Source organism: Zymoseptoria tritici, chromosome 7 (assembly GCF_000219625.1).
Source record: "Zymoseptoria tritici IPO323 chromosome 7, whole genome shotgun sequence".
Classification (NCBI taxonomy): domain Eukaryota; kingdom Fungi; phylum Ascomycota; class Dothideomycetes; order Mycosphaerellales; family Mycosphaerellaceae; genus Zymoseptoria; species Zymoseptoria tritici.
Window position 1 is genome coordinate 1,863,834 of NC_018212.1, and position 17,610 is coordinate 1,881,443.

General features: G+C 55.2%; 4 protein-coding genes across 4 annotated transcripts; 2 read left to right on the forward strand and 2 right to left on the reverse strand.

Annotated features, from left to right (window-relative positions):
* Nucleotides 1–1,652: 1,652 nt before the first annotated feature.
* On the reverse strand, nucleotides 1,653–3,225 carry MYCGRDRAFT_74280 (uncharacterized protein; the record flags this gene model as incomplete). The annotated part of the gene is made up of 2 exons (XM_003850982.1): nucleotides 1,653–2,026; nucleotides 2,097–3,225. 2 exons carry the CDS (start codon nucleotides 3,223–3,225, stop codon nucleotides 1,653–1,655), a joined length of 1,503 nt encoding a protein of 500 aa, XP_003851030.1.
* A 3,875-nt stretch (nucleotides 3,226–7,100) lies between these two features.
* On the forward strand, nucleotides 7,101–9,436 carry FLC (flocullin; the record flags this gene model as incomplete). Its single annotated transcript, XM_003850767.1, has 3 exons — nucleotides 7,101–8,619; nucleotides 8,677–8,853; nucleotides 8,912–9,436. The coding sequence occupies 3 exons, from the start codon at nucleotides 7,148–7,150 to the stop codon at nucleotides 9,177–9,179; spliced, it is 1,917 nt and encodes a 638-aa protein (XP_003850815.1).
* A 3,427-nt stretch (nucleotides 9,437–12,863) lies between these two features.
* On the reverse strand, nucleotides 12,864–13,690 carry MYCGRDRAFT_61126 (uncharacterized protein; the record flags this gene model as incomplete). Its single annotated transcript, XM_003850981.1, has 2 exons — nucleotides 12,864–13,443; nucleotides 13,503–13,690. Coding segments are annotated over 2 exons (762 nt in total), but the record flags the coding sequence as incomplete, so codon positions are not given.
* A 1,607-nt stretch (nucleotides 13,691–15,297) lies between these two features.
* MYCGRDRAFT_17296 (uncharacterized protein) lies at nucleotides 15,298–16,017 on the forward strand (the record flags this gene model as incomplete). Its single annotated transcript, XM_003850768.1, has 4 exons — nucleotides 15,298–15,481; nucleotides 15,550–15,706; nucleotides 15,761–15,910; nucleotides 15,975–16,017. Coding segments are annotated over 4 exons (534 nt in total), but the record flags the coding sequence as incomplete, so codon positions are not given.
* Nucleotides 16,018–17,610: the final 1,593 nt, after the last annotated feature.

Below are 17,610 nucleotides of genomic sequence, written 5' to 3' on the forward strand. Positions count from 1 at the left end.
TTCCCAACGAAGGGGCGCAATCGAACGAAAGGCGTAGCCAACGGTATTGGATCGACAGACCGAGCTGTTCTCCACCGACGAGCATCAAGAGTCCAAGACCAAGGATCCGACTTCACATATCCACCAGCCAAGATCGCAGAGCTCACCAGCAGTCGCAGCCCTCCACCTCGATGCAATCCAAAGCCGGAAAGTGGAGGTGCATACAACAGGTTGACATCGACTAGGCTCAAGACGACTGCTAGCCGAAGACCACTCCACAGAGTGGCTTAGTAGATGGAAAGTCAAGTCAAGATGGTGAAGAACTGCACTCGTACTCTCTATGTCTGTCGTTCCGCAACCGAAAAAGACTGACAAGACAGCAACGAGGTGGTCTCCATTACAGGACCAGTCAGAAAACGTAGGCATCTACTCTTTCGTCGTCCACCAAGTGCTCTTGGCTCCTCACCTCTTCTCCTCCTGCACGTCTCAAGCAGCCAAAAGTTCAACGGGCATTGTCCGCAGCAACTCAAGATCTCTCAACTCACTCAGCACGGGCGAGCTCGGGGGCTGACGTCATCTAGGCACGGTGTCGAAGCTTCGCTAGAGGAGGTGAGTTGAACATGAGAGCTGCACATCAGACTCGCGAACAGGTAGGCGCACGGAACAGAGGAGATGAGTTTGGAGTGCTGTCGAAAATCGGTGCTGGCAAAATCTTCGCAGTGAGCTTACGGTTTTCTGGTTGTTAGTCGAGGTCTGCGGTGTCTCCCTAGGACTACGGCAGGTAGAGCCAGAATATAGCAGCTGAAGGCATCAGAGCTCGTGCAGAGATAAGGAGTCTGTGGAAGAGCGAGAGAGATATCCTAGATTCCCAAGGCGTCAGTCGGTCGCGATGTGTGTGAAATGTTAAAGTACAGATAAAAGCAATGCATTGTCTGCGACTGTCGAACGGCGGACTCTGCTAGCTTCATTCCACCCAGTTGGGTGGGTGAGCAGTTGGGTGGATGAGGTTGAAAAAGGGAAATCCGAGAGACAGGCCAAGCCAGCATGAAGGAGTCCCATGTAGCCAGAATCGAAAGCAGTCCAAGACACGCGCAGACATGCGACTGAAAGAAGAGAACGATCGAATGCAATCGTGAAAGATGCATAGCTGAAGGCCGAAACGTAGCGCCATTCAGAGATATCGCCATTTCCGTCGCAGGCCACAGGCTGTACGGCGCATCACCGTATCGGAGTGGTCGTCTTGCCTGCCCGCCACAGGGACAAGCCCAGGACTGATTGCCGCACTTCCTGCCATTCAGGTGTCCACCTCCGGCTGAGTCTGAATGATGACCACTCCGAGGCATTGGCGTACTGTATCTCAGGCAAACGCATGCGAGGGGTCTTTGCAGGACACGGACAACTTTGTGAGGCAGTCGATGACCAGGTGTGGGATATGGGCGGAGTCTCCACAGCAGGCCAGCGGGTGTTAGGGGCGAGGTGTGCTTGCTCGTCGTAGTCTTGTGACTTGAGATCTTCGGACCTCCCAGGCAGTGCGGTAAGCAGAAGCGCCTCATCCGGCAGCTGATCTGCGCGTTGACAAGAGTAGAAGAAGCACGACGGTGTTGCATTCTGAGTGGGAGATGACCTCGATACTGTTGCTCGTGATGCTTGATCTTCCCGAAGACATCATTTGCTCACGCCGAAGCCTCAACATCAAACTCCACATCCGTACGAATCACATACTTTGCTCCCTCACCGACCCCAGTTCCTTCGTGCAGCAGAGCTCCCTCCGCTTCGCCGTGCGGGAAGACCGCCACGCTTCCCTGCAATGGTTTCACGGGATAGGCGTTCATCACGCCTTCTCTCTGACTCGGCAAGAAGAATGTGGTTTCGCCGCCACGAAAGTCGTCGGATAGATAGATGAGGAAGGTGAAGAGGGAGGATTGTTTGCCACCTGGGATCAGAGGGGTGGGTGTGGATGGGGACGAGGAAGAAGCGTCGTAGATGTACTGGCCGCGAGGGTGGGTGGAAGTCGGAGGTGAGATGGCTGAGGGAGGCCATGCGCCGTCTGTTGTTGTGATCATAGTCAGCGAGGTGGGAGGTGGAAATCAGCTAATAATAAGGGTAGGAGCACGAACCGATATGACATCTATACTCCGCGCCGGGAACGTAGCGATAGACTCTGAACCTTCGATTCAGACCACGAGCTCTTTTGCCGCTGATTTCTGCAGGTATGAAGGGCACCACTCGCTCCCACAACGCATCGTGGAAGGCTTGATCGACCACCCAGTAGAAATTATGGGCGAGCACGGAGATGTCCTCTCCTTCAGCCTTGATCGGTGCGTCAGGTATAAATTCGACGGTCTCGCCTGCTGCGATGATGGATTCGCATTCAGTGGGCGTGAGAACATCTTTGATGAAATGTAGATTTGGGACTGTCGGATGCGTATGGTAGGTTGGAGGCCGCGGTAAGGGTTCGAGAGGGATGGTGTTATTGTCTGATGTGAAGAGGACTGCAGGATGGTGGTTGGGCGGTTTGCGGTCTGCCCCGGATATTGTTTCCAGGATGTGAAGTCTGTCTTTGAGTGTTGATGGAGAGCTGCGGAATATCGTTTTGTCCAGAACACTGGCGCGAGTTTGTCGTTGAGGAGTGTTGGGGTCTCGCAGATCCCACACCTTTTGCCGGGAGATGGGACCATTGCGCTCGCCCGGGATGGGATTCTCATCAACAGGACCAGTGACTCGCAGAATAGCATCGAGGACGCGGAGAAGCTCCTGATTTTGAGCGGATCGTGCTTGTGCGGCGTTGCTGGCCTCCTCGGGCTGGGTGGAAAGGCCGCTCACGACGTCGAGACAGCGGACCCACCGGCAGAGAGCGCCGAGAGATGGAGTTTCTTTACGAATCCGCATTTCTGCCAGAAGGATCAGAGCGTCGGTATGCTTGCCATCGGTCAGAGCGGCGGAAATGCGGGCGGTAAGGTTGTTGCCTTCGGCGGCATTCAATCCTGTTGTACATGCTTGACGGAACTCGTACACGGCCGTCCGGAGGTCCTTGCAGGCCTTGGACTTGATAATGTTGGGGTACTTGGCCAGCGTCTCCAGCGTCTCGACGGCGATTTCGATGTCTTCGGGGAGGACCACGGAGCCAGCAGTGGTTGGATCATGGTCAGAGGGCGGAGATGGTATTCCTCCAGTGGTGGCAGTCGCGGACTTCTTGGCATTGGACAATTGCGCCACAGCGTTGTTGCGTTTCCTCTTGTTGCCCATCTTGGTGCCAATATGTCGACGTCAGTGAAGTTGTCGAAGTGATGTTGTCGATTGAGGAAGATCTTGGAGGATTTCCTGGACCCTGTGGCGATGACGGAGGCTTGGCGTGGAGAGAGAGCTGTGTTGGCTGTCTCGAATCTCTCACAGAGCTTCTTCTCCTCTCACGCTCCAACATCGAACGACAACGTCAACGAGTCCACAATCCACGCCATCTGTCCACCCTGCACTCATATTTCTTTGCTAGCATAATTCGCAGCCTGAGGCCGGCGAGCCTGATGAGCGACACTGGACCCACGAAGGGACGATCGCGTTGTGGTACACGTTCTCCCGATTCGATCCAAGGTAGTATACAATTTCATTCATCTCTCGGCATTCTCCTGGGCTCTCTGCCAGATATATTCCTCTGCAAGAGAGACGATGCCGCCGTGCGTCTCATTGCGCTTCGCCTACTTGATTGCATTTCGCAGAACCAGCCGACTCCCACGCCAGGGACCTGCGTCGTACCGAATTTGCCGACCTACGCGCCGTCTCTTCGTCAGTCTCGCTGTCCCCATCATGCTCGATGCTCTGGCTCGATCGCAGCGATTAGCTAACTCCGGACTTCGCATCGACCACACTCGCAGTACCGAGTGTCAGACCGGAAGAATCCAGTATGGGAACAGGAAGAAGAGGAGGATAACAACTTGCTCACTATGCCTATTGCGTTGGCAGGGAAGCGCGTAACATCACGCCTATGACAAGGCTGTTCGGACGAACTGGGCATTGGAAAAGCTCGGGATCTGAGTTACGCAGTCGGGCTTTCTGCAAGGTGCCTTGTTGGGAAATACGGGCAACAGCAGAATGGAGAAGTCTCGTCACATCAGCGAAAAGCCGCGGACTCAACCGCCGTGCCATGGTTCCCTTGCGACTTGGTCATCTCGTCGGGTTCCTTGGTTTGCAATCGGGAGATGCAAAACTCGGCACGATGGGCCGCTCGTATGTCAGCAGTGCTGCACGTGTTCCGGGACATGCTACTTGCGAAGCCCCGTAATTACCCATCGGCAATCGTTGGCTCGAACGCGATTCCAAGATATTCCAAATCAAAGAAGGTCTAGGGCCCGTCTCTCCTCTGCAGGCCTGTGGTCAATATCACGTCGACCGTGTGAGTCTCACACGGCATGCAGCTACTGACTTCATTGACTTGCGCGAGAAGAACGTCTAGGGTCAATGCTCGAACCCCACGCCGCGCTGATGCCAGCCGAACGGATTCGCACGAACGAAGTCTGCGAGAGTCCCATCTCACACGCCGGCTGTTTCTTTGCATGTGGTCGCCCAGGTGCTCAATCGGCGACGTCGTTAATGGGACGTTGATCGAGGCCGGGATCAAGCGAACATTACTGAGAGTGGCACAAGAGAAAGACGAGAGGTCGGATGTGGTCGATGATCGGTGAACACTGATGGATGGTGACCAGAGTGAGGCTACGCGTCGGACAACAATACTTGGAGGAAGCTTGCACACGGCCGGCTGATCCGACAGCACAACACTCGCTGCGCTGTACACGCGCACCTGCCTGGCGATCGACGAATGGCTCCACTGGTGTGCAATTCGAGGTAATGAAGTGCGAGAAGCGCGATATTGCAGCAGATGCGACAATGCGGAAGACGCGAGTGCAACAAAGAGTCAATCGGTCCTGGCGGCACGCTCCGTGGTCTGAGTGTTCATCATTGTCACATTGTCACCTTGAACGAAGAAGGAGAATCGCGAATTGCTCGGTCGCACGATCTTCACGCAATCCTTTCACTGCGAGCCGGATACCTCCTACTGTGACTCGCCCATCCAATGGGCCACCGCTGGTGAGACATTCTTGCGTACGGTCTCGGAACCCCGCCGCCCACACGCCATCTCGCCTCGCCATGCAACGAATGTACGCCACGGCTGTCCCAAAGTGGAACATGGCTCATTGGTGGATGCTCTCCATTGCGCAACATACATCGAGCAAGAGAGTGCTGCTGGAAAAACACAAGAAGAGACCGCAGAAGGCAAAGACCGCACGCAAAAGGCCTGTGTGGTTCGTGCTAGACATTGATCGTGTTGCGAGCATGTCCATCTCGAAGAGGCATTCCTTCAGATGCCATCGGCGATGGAAGCAACCTCTCATGACCGTCTACGGATAGGATCTGCACGAGGCTGGCGTGTTTTCATGGCGCAATCATAGCAAGGGGCTGAAGACATGCTACGCGGGCGATGTGGTGCGAACGAAAGTTGCGTCAAGGCGGTTTCGCGCTACGACCAGCCGCGCCTATTTCCTGGCTCACTTGTTCCCCTCCTCGTGCGGACCGAACACAGAACAGTGCGTCCGCAATCAATGCGCGGTAGATCGCTTCGTGGCAACATCACATATTGCATGCAGAAGGAGGCGTAAATTTGAACAACAACAATAACAACAACAACAACGCGTTGATGACCGGGAAGCCCTCCACCCGGAGATTCATGTGCTGATTGAACTCGCAAGCCACCAAGAGAAGGGGTCGACAGCAGGGTCTCGCCTTTCAGCGGCCGTGAGGCAGGGCTGGAAGCGAGCCGTTGCGCGGTGGATGTGGACATGAATTTTGATGAGAAAATGTGACCGTTTCGCCACATACACCGTTGAGCACGGAAAGCTGGCTCCGGTCAGCCCTCGCTCGACAGCAAATTCAACACAAACAACATTGAAGGAAAGATCATGATTTTTCACGGCGGGCGAGATGAACGCGGAGATTCGTGACCGATGTGCCAGCTGCGCGTCTGCTCGTCGCCAGCTTCACAATACTGCGAGGGGAAGTACCACAACTCCACTCGCATTGAGACCAGTCGATGGTCGTTACAACGCTATCCTTCCGCAATACACGAATGGCAGAGGTCGGTTGCAGCTCACAGTCTCACCGAGACCGTTTGGTAGTCTTGCAATCGAGCGAAGGAACGGAGCGGAGACCGTTGCATGCCTGATTTAGCACATCATCCAAGTCATCGCTACACTGAAATGGCGCACGCGACGAAGGGAGCAGCTCCGTGCGGTCGCCATTGGCACGCCATGCGTCTTCAGCCTGAGGTCCACTGCCGATTCTGGAGCGCGAGGGCCTACTTCATGGCCAATTGCCAAGACAAGCAACCTGCGTTGTGGCCAAATTTGGGCCAATGTACCAGATATTGACTTTGATGATATTGATGACGATCACACAATTGACGCAACAGGCGACAACCACGATATGTCTTGCGCTGAACCAGGATCCCACAAGAATGACTCCAGTGAATATTGCCCAAGCGAGAGAAAGGAGGTCTTGCATCTCTAAGCGATCGGCGACGCCGGCCAAGAGAGACAGCCATTGGCTGAACAAGCTCGAAAACAACCCACTTGGACCGGAACCTGGCAAACAATCCGACGTTGTCAACCAAGACATTTCTCGTTCAACGACCGATGAGGATGATGTATTTGCCCGCTTGCCAATCACCCTCGCGACTTCTTCAGGAGGAATTCAACATGTCGCATCGGATCCATGGTCCGGGTGAACCGCAAAATTGACAAAACGGTTTAGACCCAGGCACGACGCAGGTACGACGCCGCAGAATTGGGCCGACTTGGCCGACATTCCGGGGAACGCAACCTCTTGGATCCAAAATTCGCTAGCCCACCCAACATCTCCTCCGCATGTCGTTCCCATAGCCGCCATACTTTGTTCGTTGTGGGATCATTTGATCTTTATTGAAAGGATCCAACGGATACTGGTATACCATGGTTCCAAGTACGAAGCAATAACGTTGTCTTAGATTTGAGGCCCACGATTGCTCGAGGACGAAGAGGTACAAGTATCTTTGTTTCTTCGCTCGTTCTTGAGAATTGCATCTCATCACACATTCACTCGTTTTCTACAACCACTTCCTTCGTTTACCAACCTCCAATTCAATATGAAGTTCTCCACCGTCCTCCCCTTCGCCGCCGGCGTCCTCGCCCAACTCGAAACAACCAGCATCGACCTCGGGTCCGCGACCTCCGCCCTTGAGTCTGCTGCGTCAGCTACCTCCGCCCCCGAGTCCAGCTTGACTTCTCTGGATGTTTCGGCTACCTCCGCCCCCGAGTCCAGCTTGACTTCTCTGGATGTTTCGGCTACCTCCGCTCTCTCCTCCGCTCTGGAGAGTCTGAGCTCCGCCACTGGCGACGATTCTTCGTCAACTACCGCCACCGAGGCCTCGACGACTGACTCCAGCTCTGCCTCTGACGCCTCGAGCACTGACACCACGTCCACGGATTCCTCAGCCACGGAGACTACCTCCACTGAGTCGTCCTCGGAGACTGTCACGACCACCACCGACGGCGCCACCGACCCTACGGATATCTCGACCACCTTGCCCGTCGTTATCACCACCTCCACGTCGGCAGGCCTCAACACGAGCAGCACTACCATCTCTCCCAACGGTACTACAACCTCCACCTCCGCGTCATCCGCAACCACCACTACCGCAGCTCCCCTAGCCACTCTCGCGACCTTCACTCTTGAGATTGAGGGCATCATTGGTCTTGACGGTGCCATCGGCGCTGTTCGCCTTGGCTTCTTCCAGTTCGCCATCGACTTCACTGCTTCCATCCTGGCCCTTCTCGAAGACGGAAGCGTTGTCGACGGCGCCGGCCTCGCATTCAGTGTGCCCTCCAGCCGTGGACTCCGCAGGAGACAAGAGTCTGCCGCTGGATCCAGAATCTTCCTCATTGACCCAGCCGATGCCGACTACGAGACTTGTGTCTGCTCTTTGTCTGATACCAACGAACTCAACTGCGACTGCGACGGACTCACTGGCTTCCAGGTCGGTACCACGGATCCATACGTCGGCATCCTCGGCATCGGTGATGTTGACGCTGATGGCTTTGTCGACTTCATCCCCGTTGTTGTGATCGATGAGGACAACACTTCCACCACTACCACAGGCACAGCAGGCGGCGATGCTACCCTCACTGCACCAATCTACGGGTCTACCGGAGGCGCGGGCGCTCCGTCTTACTCCACAGAAGTCGTCGACCAGTTTACTACTTACTGCCCCCACCCGACTACCCTCACATATGCCAGCCAGACCTACGTCGTGACCGAGGCTACTACCCTTACTGTCACCAACTGCCCATGCACCATCACCAAGCCAGTCGAGAACGGCGCAGTTGCAACTCACCCTGCTGGAGGCAATGCTGGCAATGGCGGTGCGGCGAACGGCGGAGATGCTGCCAACGGCTCGGGCTCTGCCTCTGGATCGGGCGCTGCTCCCGTCTACCCTGCCGGTGGCAACAACGGCGGAAGCGGTGCCGACCAGGCTCCCGCTGCAGGCAGCGGAAACGGTGCTCAGACCGGAGCCGCTGGCGCGTCGGGCTCAGGAGATTCCGCAGTTCAACAGATCGGGTAAGCCATTTTCCTTGCATGCCTATTCTTCAAGACAATTGCTGACATCTTCCACAGTGACGGGCAGATCCAGAACCCAGCCAACGGCGGTGCGGCTTCCCCTGCTGGCGGTGCTGGATCCCCTGCTGGCGGTGCTGGATCTCCTGCTGGCGGTGCGGCTTCCCCTGCTGGCGGTGCTGGATCTCCTGCTGGTGATGCTTCTCCCGCGTCAGGCAACGCTATTCAGCAGATTGGGTCAGTTGACATTGCTTGCATCCCTTTTCATCAAGACGATTGCTAACGCCCTCCACAGTGACGGACAGATCCAGAACCCAGCCAACGGCGGTGCGGCTTCCCCTGCTGGCGGTGCGGCTTCCCCCGCTGGCGGTGCGGCTTCCCCCGCTGGCGGTGCGGCTTCCCCCGCTGGCGGTGCGGCTTCCCCCGCTGGCGGTGCTGGATCCCCTGCTGGTGGTAACTCTGGTGCATCCTCCTCCACCCCCGAGGCCTACCAGGGCGCTGCCTCTTCCATCCAGGCCAGCTTCGGGTTCGCCGTGGCTATGATGGCCGTCGCCGCTTTCTAAATCATTGGCGCGCAGCTTGATGACTTGATTTGAGGGGAAGAGAAGGAGAAATTGAAGAACAGGAAGAAGAAGAGAGACGAGTCTGTGGACGATTAATGTATATCCCGTCCCTGCTGTAGACGGATGTGGTGTTGGATTTCTTACCTTTCTTATTCATTCGACTATTTTTATGATGCAGTATAGTCTATACTTCTATATACATATACTTACTGCTGAAGATTTTTAGTCACATTCGTGGAGGATGTGCGATATCCTACAAGTTCTTGTTCATCTCATCGTTCGTGATCGGGCTCGTCGGGGTGCCAATGCAGTTCACTACCGCTTCATGGCAACTTCACTGACGACTGGAGAGGAATACGAGCAAGGATGTTCCAAGACGGCTCGTAAATCGGTCTTCTCAGCGATTTGACAATGCTCAAGTTGCTACGGCTTTCCTAGAAACCTTCCGTGAGAGAACGACGAAGCAAAGCCAAAGTCCCGTGCGGCATGAATGGGTAAATCTGGTTCGCTTGACAGCTTCACTGGGAGCGATGATACAGATGGGACTGGGAAGAAGTACTGTATTGTAATCCGGACCTGCCATACCGTGTCGGCAGCTTGCTCGGCCCAGAGATCGACTGCTATCTCGGTACGTCCGTATCAGGCGACGCTGTTCTTGATCATGTCTCCACGTGGACACGCTTTGACCGTGTCACGGTTGGTAGATTTGTGGTCCTGTCTGTGCACCCAGCACTCGAGCGTGGGCGTGTGGAGCAGAGAGTCTCAAGGATTGCGGGTGTCTTGAGGGTAAAGAGATGGAACGGTGTCCCGGCTGACATGAAAGTGCCTCCTGACTTCATCTCATCACCAAGGCTACTCAAGCGATTCCCAGTCTCGCCATGGCTGTCGAGTCGACTCGTGGGCATCGTCGCTTCGAAGGACCAGCAGAAACGCAAGGGCCTGCTGGCGTCGTCGACTGAAGACTGTCGCTCGTATGACCATGTTCACCAATACAGTCCCTGCTGACAGCAGGAGCTCTGGCGATGCCAGTGTGCTGACGAATGAGGCGGTTAACATGCAATCGCCGTCGTTCTTGCTCATCGTCTCTCCAATATCGATCAAAGCAAATTCTCCTCACTGCTGTCCCAAAATCAGACTGCAAATCACCTGTACCAATACCCATTCCAGCACAGCAAGACCGCCATCATGCGATTCTTCGACAACGTGGAGCTCCTCGCCTTCGCCGCCCTCTTCACCATGGCTTTCGCCGCAGCCGTGCCCGACCCCAAGCCAGCCGCCGCAGCCCTGCCAATTATTTGCGTCCCGGGCAACTGTCCATCGTTCTGCGGCTCCCTCTGCTAGTGGTCCCGCGTGCACGCTCGCGCCAAGTCAATGCAGTCTACGACGGGTTTCCTATCCTGTAGATTCGTTCTGTTCCGCCGCTTGTCGGGGCTTTCATGCTGACGTCGTGGGTTGCGCAGATTGTGCCTTCTTGATTGCGCGGACGAATGACAGCGGCATCGTCCCATCTTCCACCTGTGAGTCCTTCCATACGCCGAAGTCTTGTTCTCGCAGAGGGAGGAGGATGACTGCTGACCGGCGTCGCATCAGATGTTCCATGCGATCGGCCTCACTTGCTCGGTCGGTCCCTTTCGCCATGTTTCGCGCACGACGCAGGATTCACACAATGCATTTCAAAGCTTTCTCTTCGATCGACCTCACTCGCTTGGTCGCCTTCGGCATCTCTCGCGCACAACAAGGCGTTCGATGATGCACTCTGGCTTTTTCTTTTCTCGGTTCTGGTCTTTACTCGGAGGATAGATTGCGGGCAGGAGTCGTCAACGCCGGCGGCGACGGATACGGGCCAAGGATGGTGTTTGGCTGTCTGTCTTCAAGGTCAATGAGCCGTTGGACGATGAGGGGTCTGATATCTGTTTCACCTGTACTTTGTATCCGAAATTCGCTCGCTTCATCGCTCGTCCTCGTACGCTCCCCAAGTCTCCAAGACTCAGACTAAACCGCTTCGCAGGCTGGTATCTCCATGCTGTCCCATGGGATTGGTCTTTCTTGTGCGTTTCGTCTTCTGCGATATGACGCTAATGCTTCGCCTCGATGCGGCTTTGCATCTTCTTCAGCGGCTACTTGGTGCTAGCCTGCGCCGTCACTCTCGTATGCATTGTGCTTGCCCTTATTGCCACGCCCACGGCTCGGTAGGGGTCCGTTAGCCAGGCTACCAGCAGCGTCGACGATGCGATTCCGTCATTTTCGGAGCCTCGGAGATCCAGCAGGGACAGACTACTGCACATCATACGGAAGCATCCAATGACTTTGTTCGCACTCGGTGCATGCCCATCCCACCCAGCGTGTGACTACCATTGTACTGAGCGAGTCTTCGGCTCGTGCACGGGGTCCAGCGATCTCAAGCATCTCAGCTTTCGCTTGCGGAAGCGCACGGTACAAGGGCCGGCAAAGTCCAGGCCAGAGACTTGGACAGACGAATGGAAGATGAGGTCGATGGCTGGTCCATTAGTTCCTGCTCACTCGAGCAGTTCCTCGTAGTATATGGCGCTAGAGCTGGAGATCCACGCATACCCGCCCATCGGTACAGTTTGCAATCCTCGGGGATGTGGTCATGGAGGAGGCACTCATGCGCTCCGGTGACGCAGGAGATGTCTTCGATGTCCGATTCATGATCCGTGGACCAGTGGGCCCACGTCAGAGAGTGTGCGAGTGGTAACCAGGTCCTGGAGATGTGGCGAGTGGACCCACATCGGTTGCGGCCAGCGAATCTTTGCCTCGCCTGGCGAGTACGCAGCAAAGAAGCTAGAGCAGAGGTCGTAGTCCCGAATCTCCGTCGTCCAGGTAAGAATGTGCCCGGCAAGTCGACCTCCACGATTGTCTCTTCAAGTCCGTATAGATCAAGATGATGAGGTCGGAGCAAGTAGAAGGCGAGTCTAGTAGACTATTTGATCCCGTCTGCTGAAGTCAACGATGGAGGTGATGCGTTGCTGGTCGATGGACGGTGATTCGAGGCCACGGCATCGTTGTATGAGACCGCGTCTCAGGCCGGTGTGAAATTGATATGTCGTGTGAGAGCAAAGAGATGGGAGCGAGCATGGGACAGCGAGTCGAGTCGGCCACGCTGGCACGGAAGAGAGCAAAGAGAGCGAATAAAGCCGCGAGAAAGGAATATGCTGTTGGCAATCACCGTATCGTCCGAGGAAACATTTTTCTCACGCGGAGATTCTCCTACCTTTCTTGCCGAGGAGAAGTAGTCAAGGGAAAGAGCCATCGCCATGGACGGAGTCGTGCAATTTGCAGAACAGTGACTGGACATGATTTTGACGTGATAGTTAATCAAATAGGATGTCCTGGATATGAGCGGAAAAGGAATCGAAACCAATGTGAGATCCGGCCAGCCAGCAGAGGGTTGAGGAGGCTCTTGTCAAAATGGTAGTCATGCTCAAGACCATCCGGGACATCATTCCGGTTTGCTGTACAAAGCATGGAAACCGTGAGCGGAATCGCAGGTCGTCGCATCTGCCTATAAATCGTCAGATCGTAGGAAGTTGATTGGGTGGGGCACGCCAGCGAGCTCCCAATCACGAAGTTGACGGCCGTTGTCTCAGATCCATGGATGCAGTGTCCTCGTCTCGTCCGAGTTTTCTGGAGGCCCTCTCCAATCAATCACTTCTTTACGCTCCCCTCTGCCGCTCCGCTTCCCCTCCATGCACTCAGTATGAGCGCAACGATATGTTCCACAGCAACTCCATTCTTCACCTGCGCGAAAATGGTCGGCCCTCCCTCCCTCATCTTCCTCGCATCCCTCTCCATGACTCCCAGATCCGCACCAATCAGCTCCGCCAGATCGGTCTTATTCACGACCAACAGATCGCTCTGCGTGATACCCGGTCCGCCTTTTCGTGGAATCTTGTCTCCTCCACTCACGTCAATCACGTAGATGATAAAGTCCGCCAGCTCCCTGGAGTAGTTCGCGGCCAGATTGTCACCTCCACTCTCAATCAACAATATCTCCGTCTTGAATTCCCGATGCAAGTCCGTCAACGCGGCCAAATTCGTCGAAATGTCCTCCCTCACAGCAGCGTGCGGACAACCTCCCGTCTCGATCGCACGGATTCGTTCGGCGGGTAGAGCTTTATGCCGTGTGAGGAACTCGCAATCTTCCCGGGTGAAGATGTCGTTGGTGACGGCGGCGATGGAGTGGGAGTCGCGGAGGGCGTGGCAGAGGGCGAGCATGAGCGCGGTTTTGCCGGATCCGACGGGTCTGGAGGAGCGTCTGCTGAGTACGGGTCGAGGACAGGGAGCTGGTTTGAGGCTTCTTACCCGCCTATGCCTACTGTGAAGGCTCGTTCTGACCAGTCTCGTCCTTCGATGATGGGCATTTCGCGGCCCAGATAAGAGCCTGGTCCCGTGAGGACTTCGTGAGTGTGGCCATGGTCGGCAGCGGCGGAGGAGGCGTGGTCGTGAGAGTGCGAGTGATCGTGTGAGTGGTCGTGTGAAGCCATTGTGCGTATATGTGGTATTCAGGAGCTTATGTTGGAGGAGGGGAGATTCTTGGTGAGAGCTGTCATCCCACCCATTGCTGGTAGAGCGGTAATTCCGGTCAAAAGCCGAGGATCCTTGGTGGACGGCCGTCTGGAGGTATGTTATGCCTCAGGCAGAATCTGGTATCTCCAAGGGGCGATCGTCCATGTCGACGGTACGTACGATCTTTCCATTCGAGCATACGATGCAGCGCGGATGCCGGCTGGTGACAGTGGGCTTGTATGCGATGCTCGCTTTGGATGCTGAGTTAGAACTACCACCACCCAATTTCTCCAGGCCTGCTTAGATCGGAGGGGGTCAGTCCGTCCGCCCATGAATCAATCGACCTCTGCAGATACGCGAGTCACCAGTCACGGCGAACCACAAACCATAGTCCAGTGTCCGCCACACCCGGCCCGGGTTTCGTCTACGGCCACTGACTCGACTTTTGGGGATCATCATCAACTCGACGGAGACAACCCCGTATCTCGACTCCAGTCCAAAGAGCGAAACATGGTAGTGAAGAGATCAAGGCTTTCAGTGGCTAGGGAATGAATGAAGCGATGCGCGATACTGCCACCTCTCTGTTCCCGGACATGCCGACACGCTGCGAGGCACGGCGTTGCCTATGGAATCGCTGCGAGCGATCGGTTCATTGAGGTACCTCGACCAGCTGTTCCTGACTCTGGAGCTACACATTGATGGCGCTGATGGTTTCAGACCGTGATGATTGTAGGACACGACTCGTCACAGCGACGACCGCATCACTGCGTACTCGTATCCCGGAACTCAGTCAGAGCTTCAGGTGGAGGTGGAATCCTCGTCTTCATTATTATACGCTCGCTTCCCGCGCCTCTTCTTCTCTACCCCCGCGATATCGACCCTCGCGTTGCTTCACCACGAATCCCGGTCCACTATGAGAATCTCTCTCTTCGCACTGGCCATCGGAGCCATCTCGCAGGTGCGAGCGCAAGCCCACATCAACCTGACCGCCGCTGCCGAGCTCCCACCATGTGTCATACAATGCGCTGTCGCCGTCTACCCAAGTCTCAACTGCACGCCAGCAGATCCTTGCTATTGCGCGAAAACAGGCCCCGTGGCCGATGCCCTCCTCGCATGTGTGACCCGCGCCTGCGACGGATTCAAAGAGTCTCTTCAGGGTCTTAGATTCCAGGCAGAGAGCTGCGGCTGGGAACGGGACCGCAACGTGGGACCGCAGACGAGGGATCTTGCCAACTCGCTGTTTGGCCTAGCGTCGTTCTTCCTCTTTGGTCGAATAGCTTCGCGTTGGCCACGCTGGGGTGGTGCTGGCTACTGGTGGGATGATCGTAAGTGTCTATACTCATCGGCAAAGCCTCGACGAACTGGCTGATTTTGATTGGCAGTTGTGGTCTGTCTCGTCTATATTCCGGTCTTGGCCATGTTGATCTGTGGAAACTTGTCGACGACTTATGGTTTTGGCCGAGATTTATGGACGATTCCTACTCGGGATGTTGTGCGGTGGGCTAAGGTTGGTCATTATGTCGGATGGACACTGCCTATCCCTCTACTACTTACTAATCTGACCGTGCAGATTTTCTTTTGGATGCAACCGCTCTACGTGTTGACCGCCTTCTTCACCAAGCTCTCTCTAGTCCTGCTTTACCTCCGGATCTTCCCGGCCGATGTTGACAACCGCCAATTCCGACTCATATGCAAACTCGTAGGAGTTGTTCTGTTTCTTGCTGGCTTTTCCTGTGTTCTCGCCAACATTTTCGCTTGCCATCCTATCTCATACGGTACGTCCCTGCCATCGTAACCACTTTACCCCTCCGATCGGAGTTCTCTAGCTGACCTCGTTGTGTAGCATGGCGCTACACCGGCCGTGCGGATGGAGCCTGCGTGGACCGCATTGCTAGTGCCTACGCCGTGGGGAGCATCAACGCCGTCTTAGACATCGTGGTCATCACCCTCCCTATCCCGCGGCTCTTCAAACTGAACGTAGCGCTGCGACAAAAGGTCGGGTACGTTATCTCCCGCTCTGCCTGCGTCGTTATCCTGCTCTAATCATCCCTTAGCGTCATCCTGTGCTTCCTCGTCGGATTCCTCGTAACGGGTGTCACCATCGTCCGGCTCTACTATGTACACTCGTTGATTCAGTACCAAAATGCCACATGGACCTGGAACACCTTCGTCGTCTGGTGCGCGGTCGAGGTGTACTGCAGCATGTAAGCTACACATGTGTGAAAAGAATCAAGCCGTGTCGAATTGATGCTGACTGCCACCGCCTAGGATCTGCGCCTGCATGCCGCCCATGATCGGATTGGTGAAGCGCACCTCCGCGTATATAGCCGGAAAGCTCCAGGGGCCAGTACGGAAAAGACTACCGTCCCTCGACCACGCGCAAGACGAGAAGTCAAGCAAAGACGGCCTGACAAGGGTGGAGATCGTCGGCAAAGTATCGTCTCCTTAAACCGAGCGACGCCTGAGGAAATCAAGTCCTTTCGGCTATGCACGTCGGAGAAGAGGTCCAAGAGTGGTATCATTTGGATGCGGATTGTACGTACACGAGGCGAATCTCAGCTTTGGCTTCATGGCGTGTTCGCTGGCCGTCGGTAGTGTAACGCGCAATGAGGCCGGAAAGAAAGCCGTCATTTCATTGCTCTTCGACTCAAAGGACATGCATTGCCATGACCAGCGTTTAGTCCCTGCAGAACATGATGCTATATAATCGGGAATGAATCTGACCGACCCCCACCCACCTAGAAACTGTGCTTCATGATTCCCTCCAACACAGACGCCATCTCTTGCGTTCTTTCTTACCTCGACTAAATCATCATCCTATGTAGGTGATGTGGTGGGTATGCAGACCAGACTCAGGCAGTGGAGACATAAATCGAGATAGTAGAATGAAAATGCCATATGGACCATGCTGCAATGTTCCAACAGGACGATCACCGCTGGACAATATCAGCGACAATGAAAAGGAAATCGTACTAGCAATTGCCGAGCTTCGTTGTCAGGGGTAATCGAGGAGGATCCGCAATATATGTAGCCGCTCAACGCCGTTAAGATGAGCGAACACAACAGATAGAGCAGGGTTTCATGAGCATCGAGATTCTATTGGGGACGATATGTACAAACGTGAGATCTTGCCCAGGGCTACAAACTCAGAACGCCTTAGTATGTCCCGGCAGGGACCGCAAATGTACGACAAAATGCATCGTGCAACAGCAGAGCGTAGAAGAAGTTGCGTCGGAATTCAAGACGCATCTTGCCAGGCCAGCAATAGGCACGATTACCATCGCCAGGACGACAGAAAAGAGCAGCATGGGTTTCCTGATACAAGCGACCAAGGACGACAGACTTGCGAGCTAACTATCTCGCCATGAAGCAATGCTACCTCCTCTTCAGGCGCTTCAGAGACGGAAGATGCATGTCCGAGTGCAGGAGCGGTTTAGGGCGTGTATGTAAGCAGCTTTGCCATCTGTGAAGAATTTTCGAATTTCGACAGCAACTAACCTCGAAAGAAACAACACTCGAACATTCGATCCGGAGTGAAGGGGCTGTAAAGGAGATGGAAGCAATGCATATGACCAAGTGTGTCGGAATGCCCAGGCGAAAGCGAAGGTGAAACATCCAATGCCAGAGCCGGCAGAAGCACAGTTCTGGGGCAATCAGATCGGACTCAATCGACAATAACGCCTCGCGGGCAGATCGGAGGCGTTGGCGATCTCGTTCTCCTCAGCCTCGAGGTGCTTCAGGGTCGGCGAACCGCAGTCTCGCTCTCTGACCTGGGACTCGACAGGAGCCAGCTCTCTCCGAGATCATCTTCGAACTTCTGGAGCACTGCCTGGTGTGACAAGATGAACATGCTGCTGGGACAGGCCTGCTCGCGGTCTGGTAGGCAACGATGGTCGCGGGCACG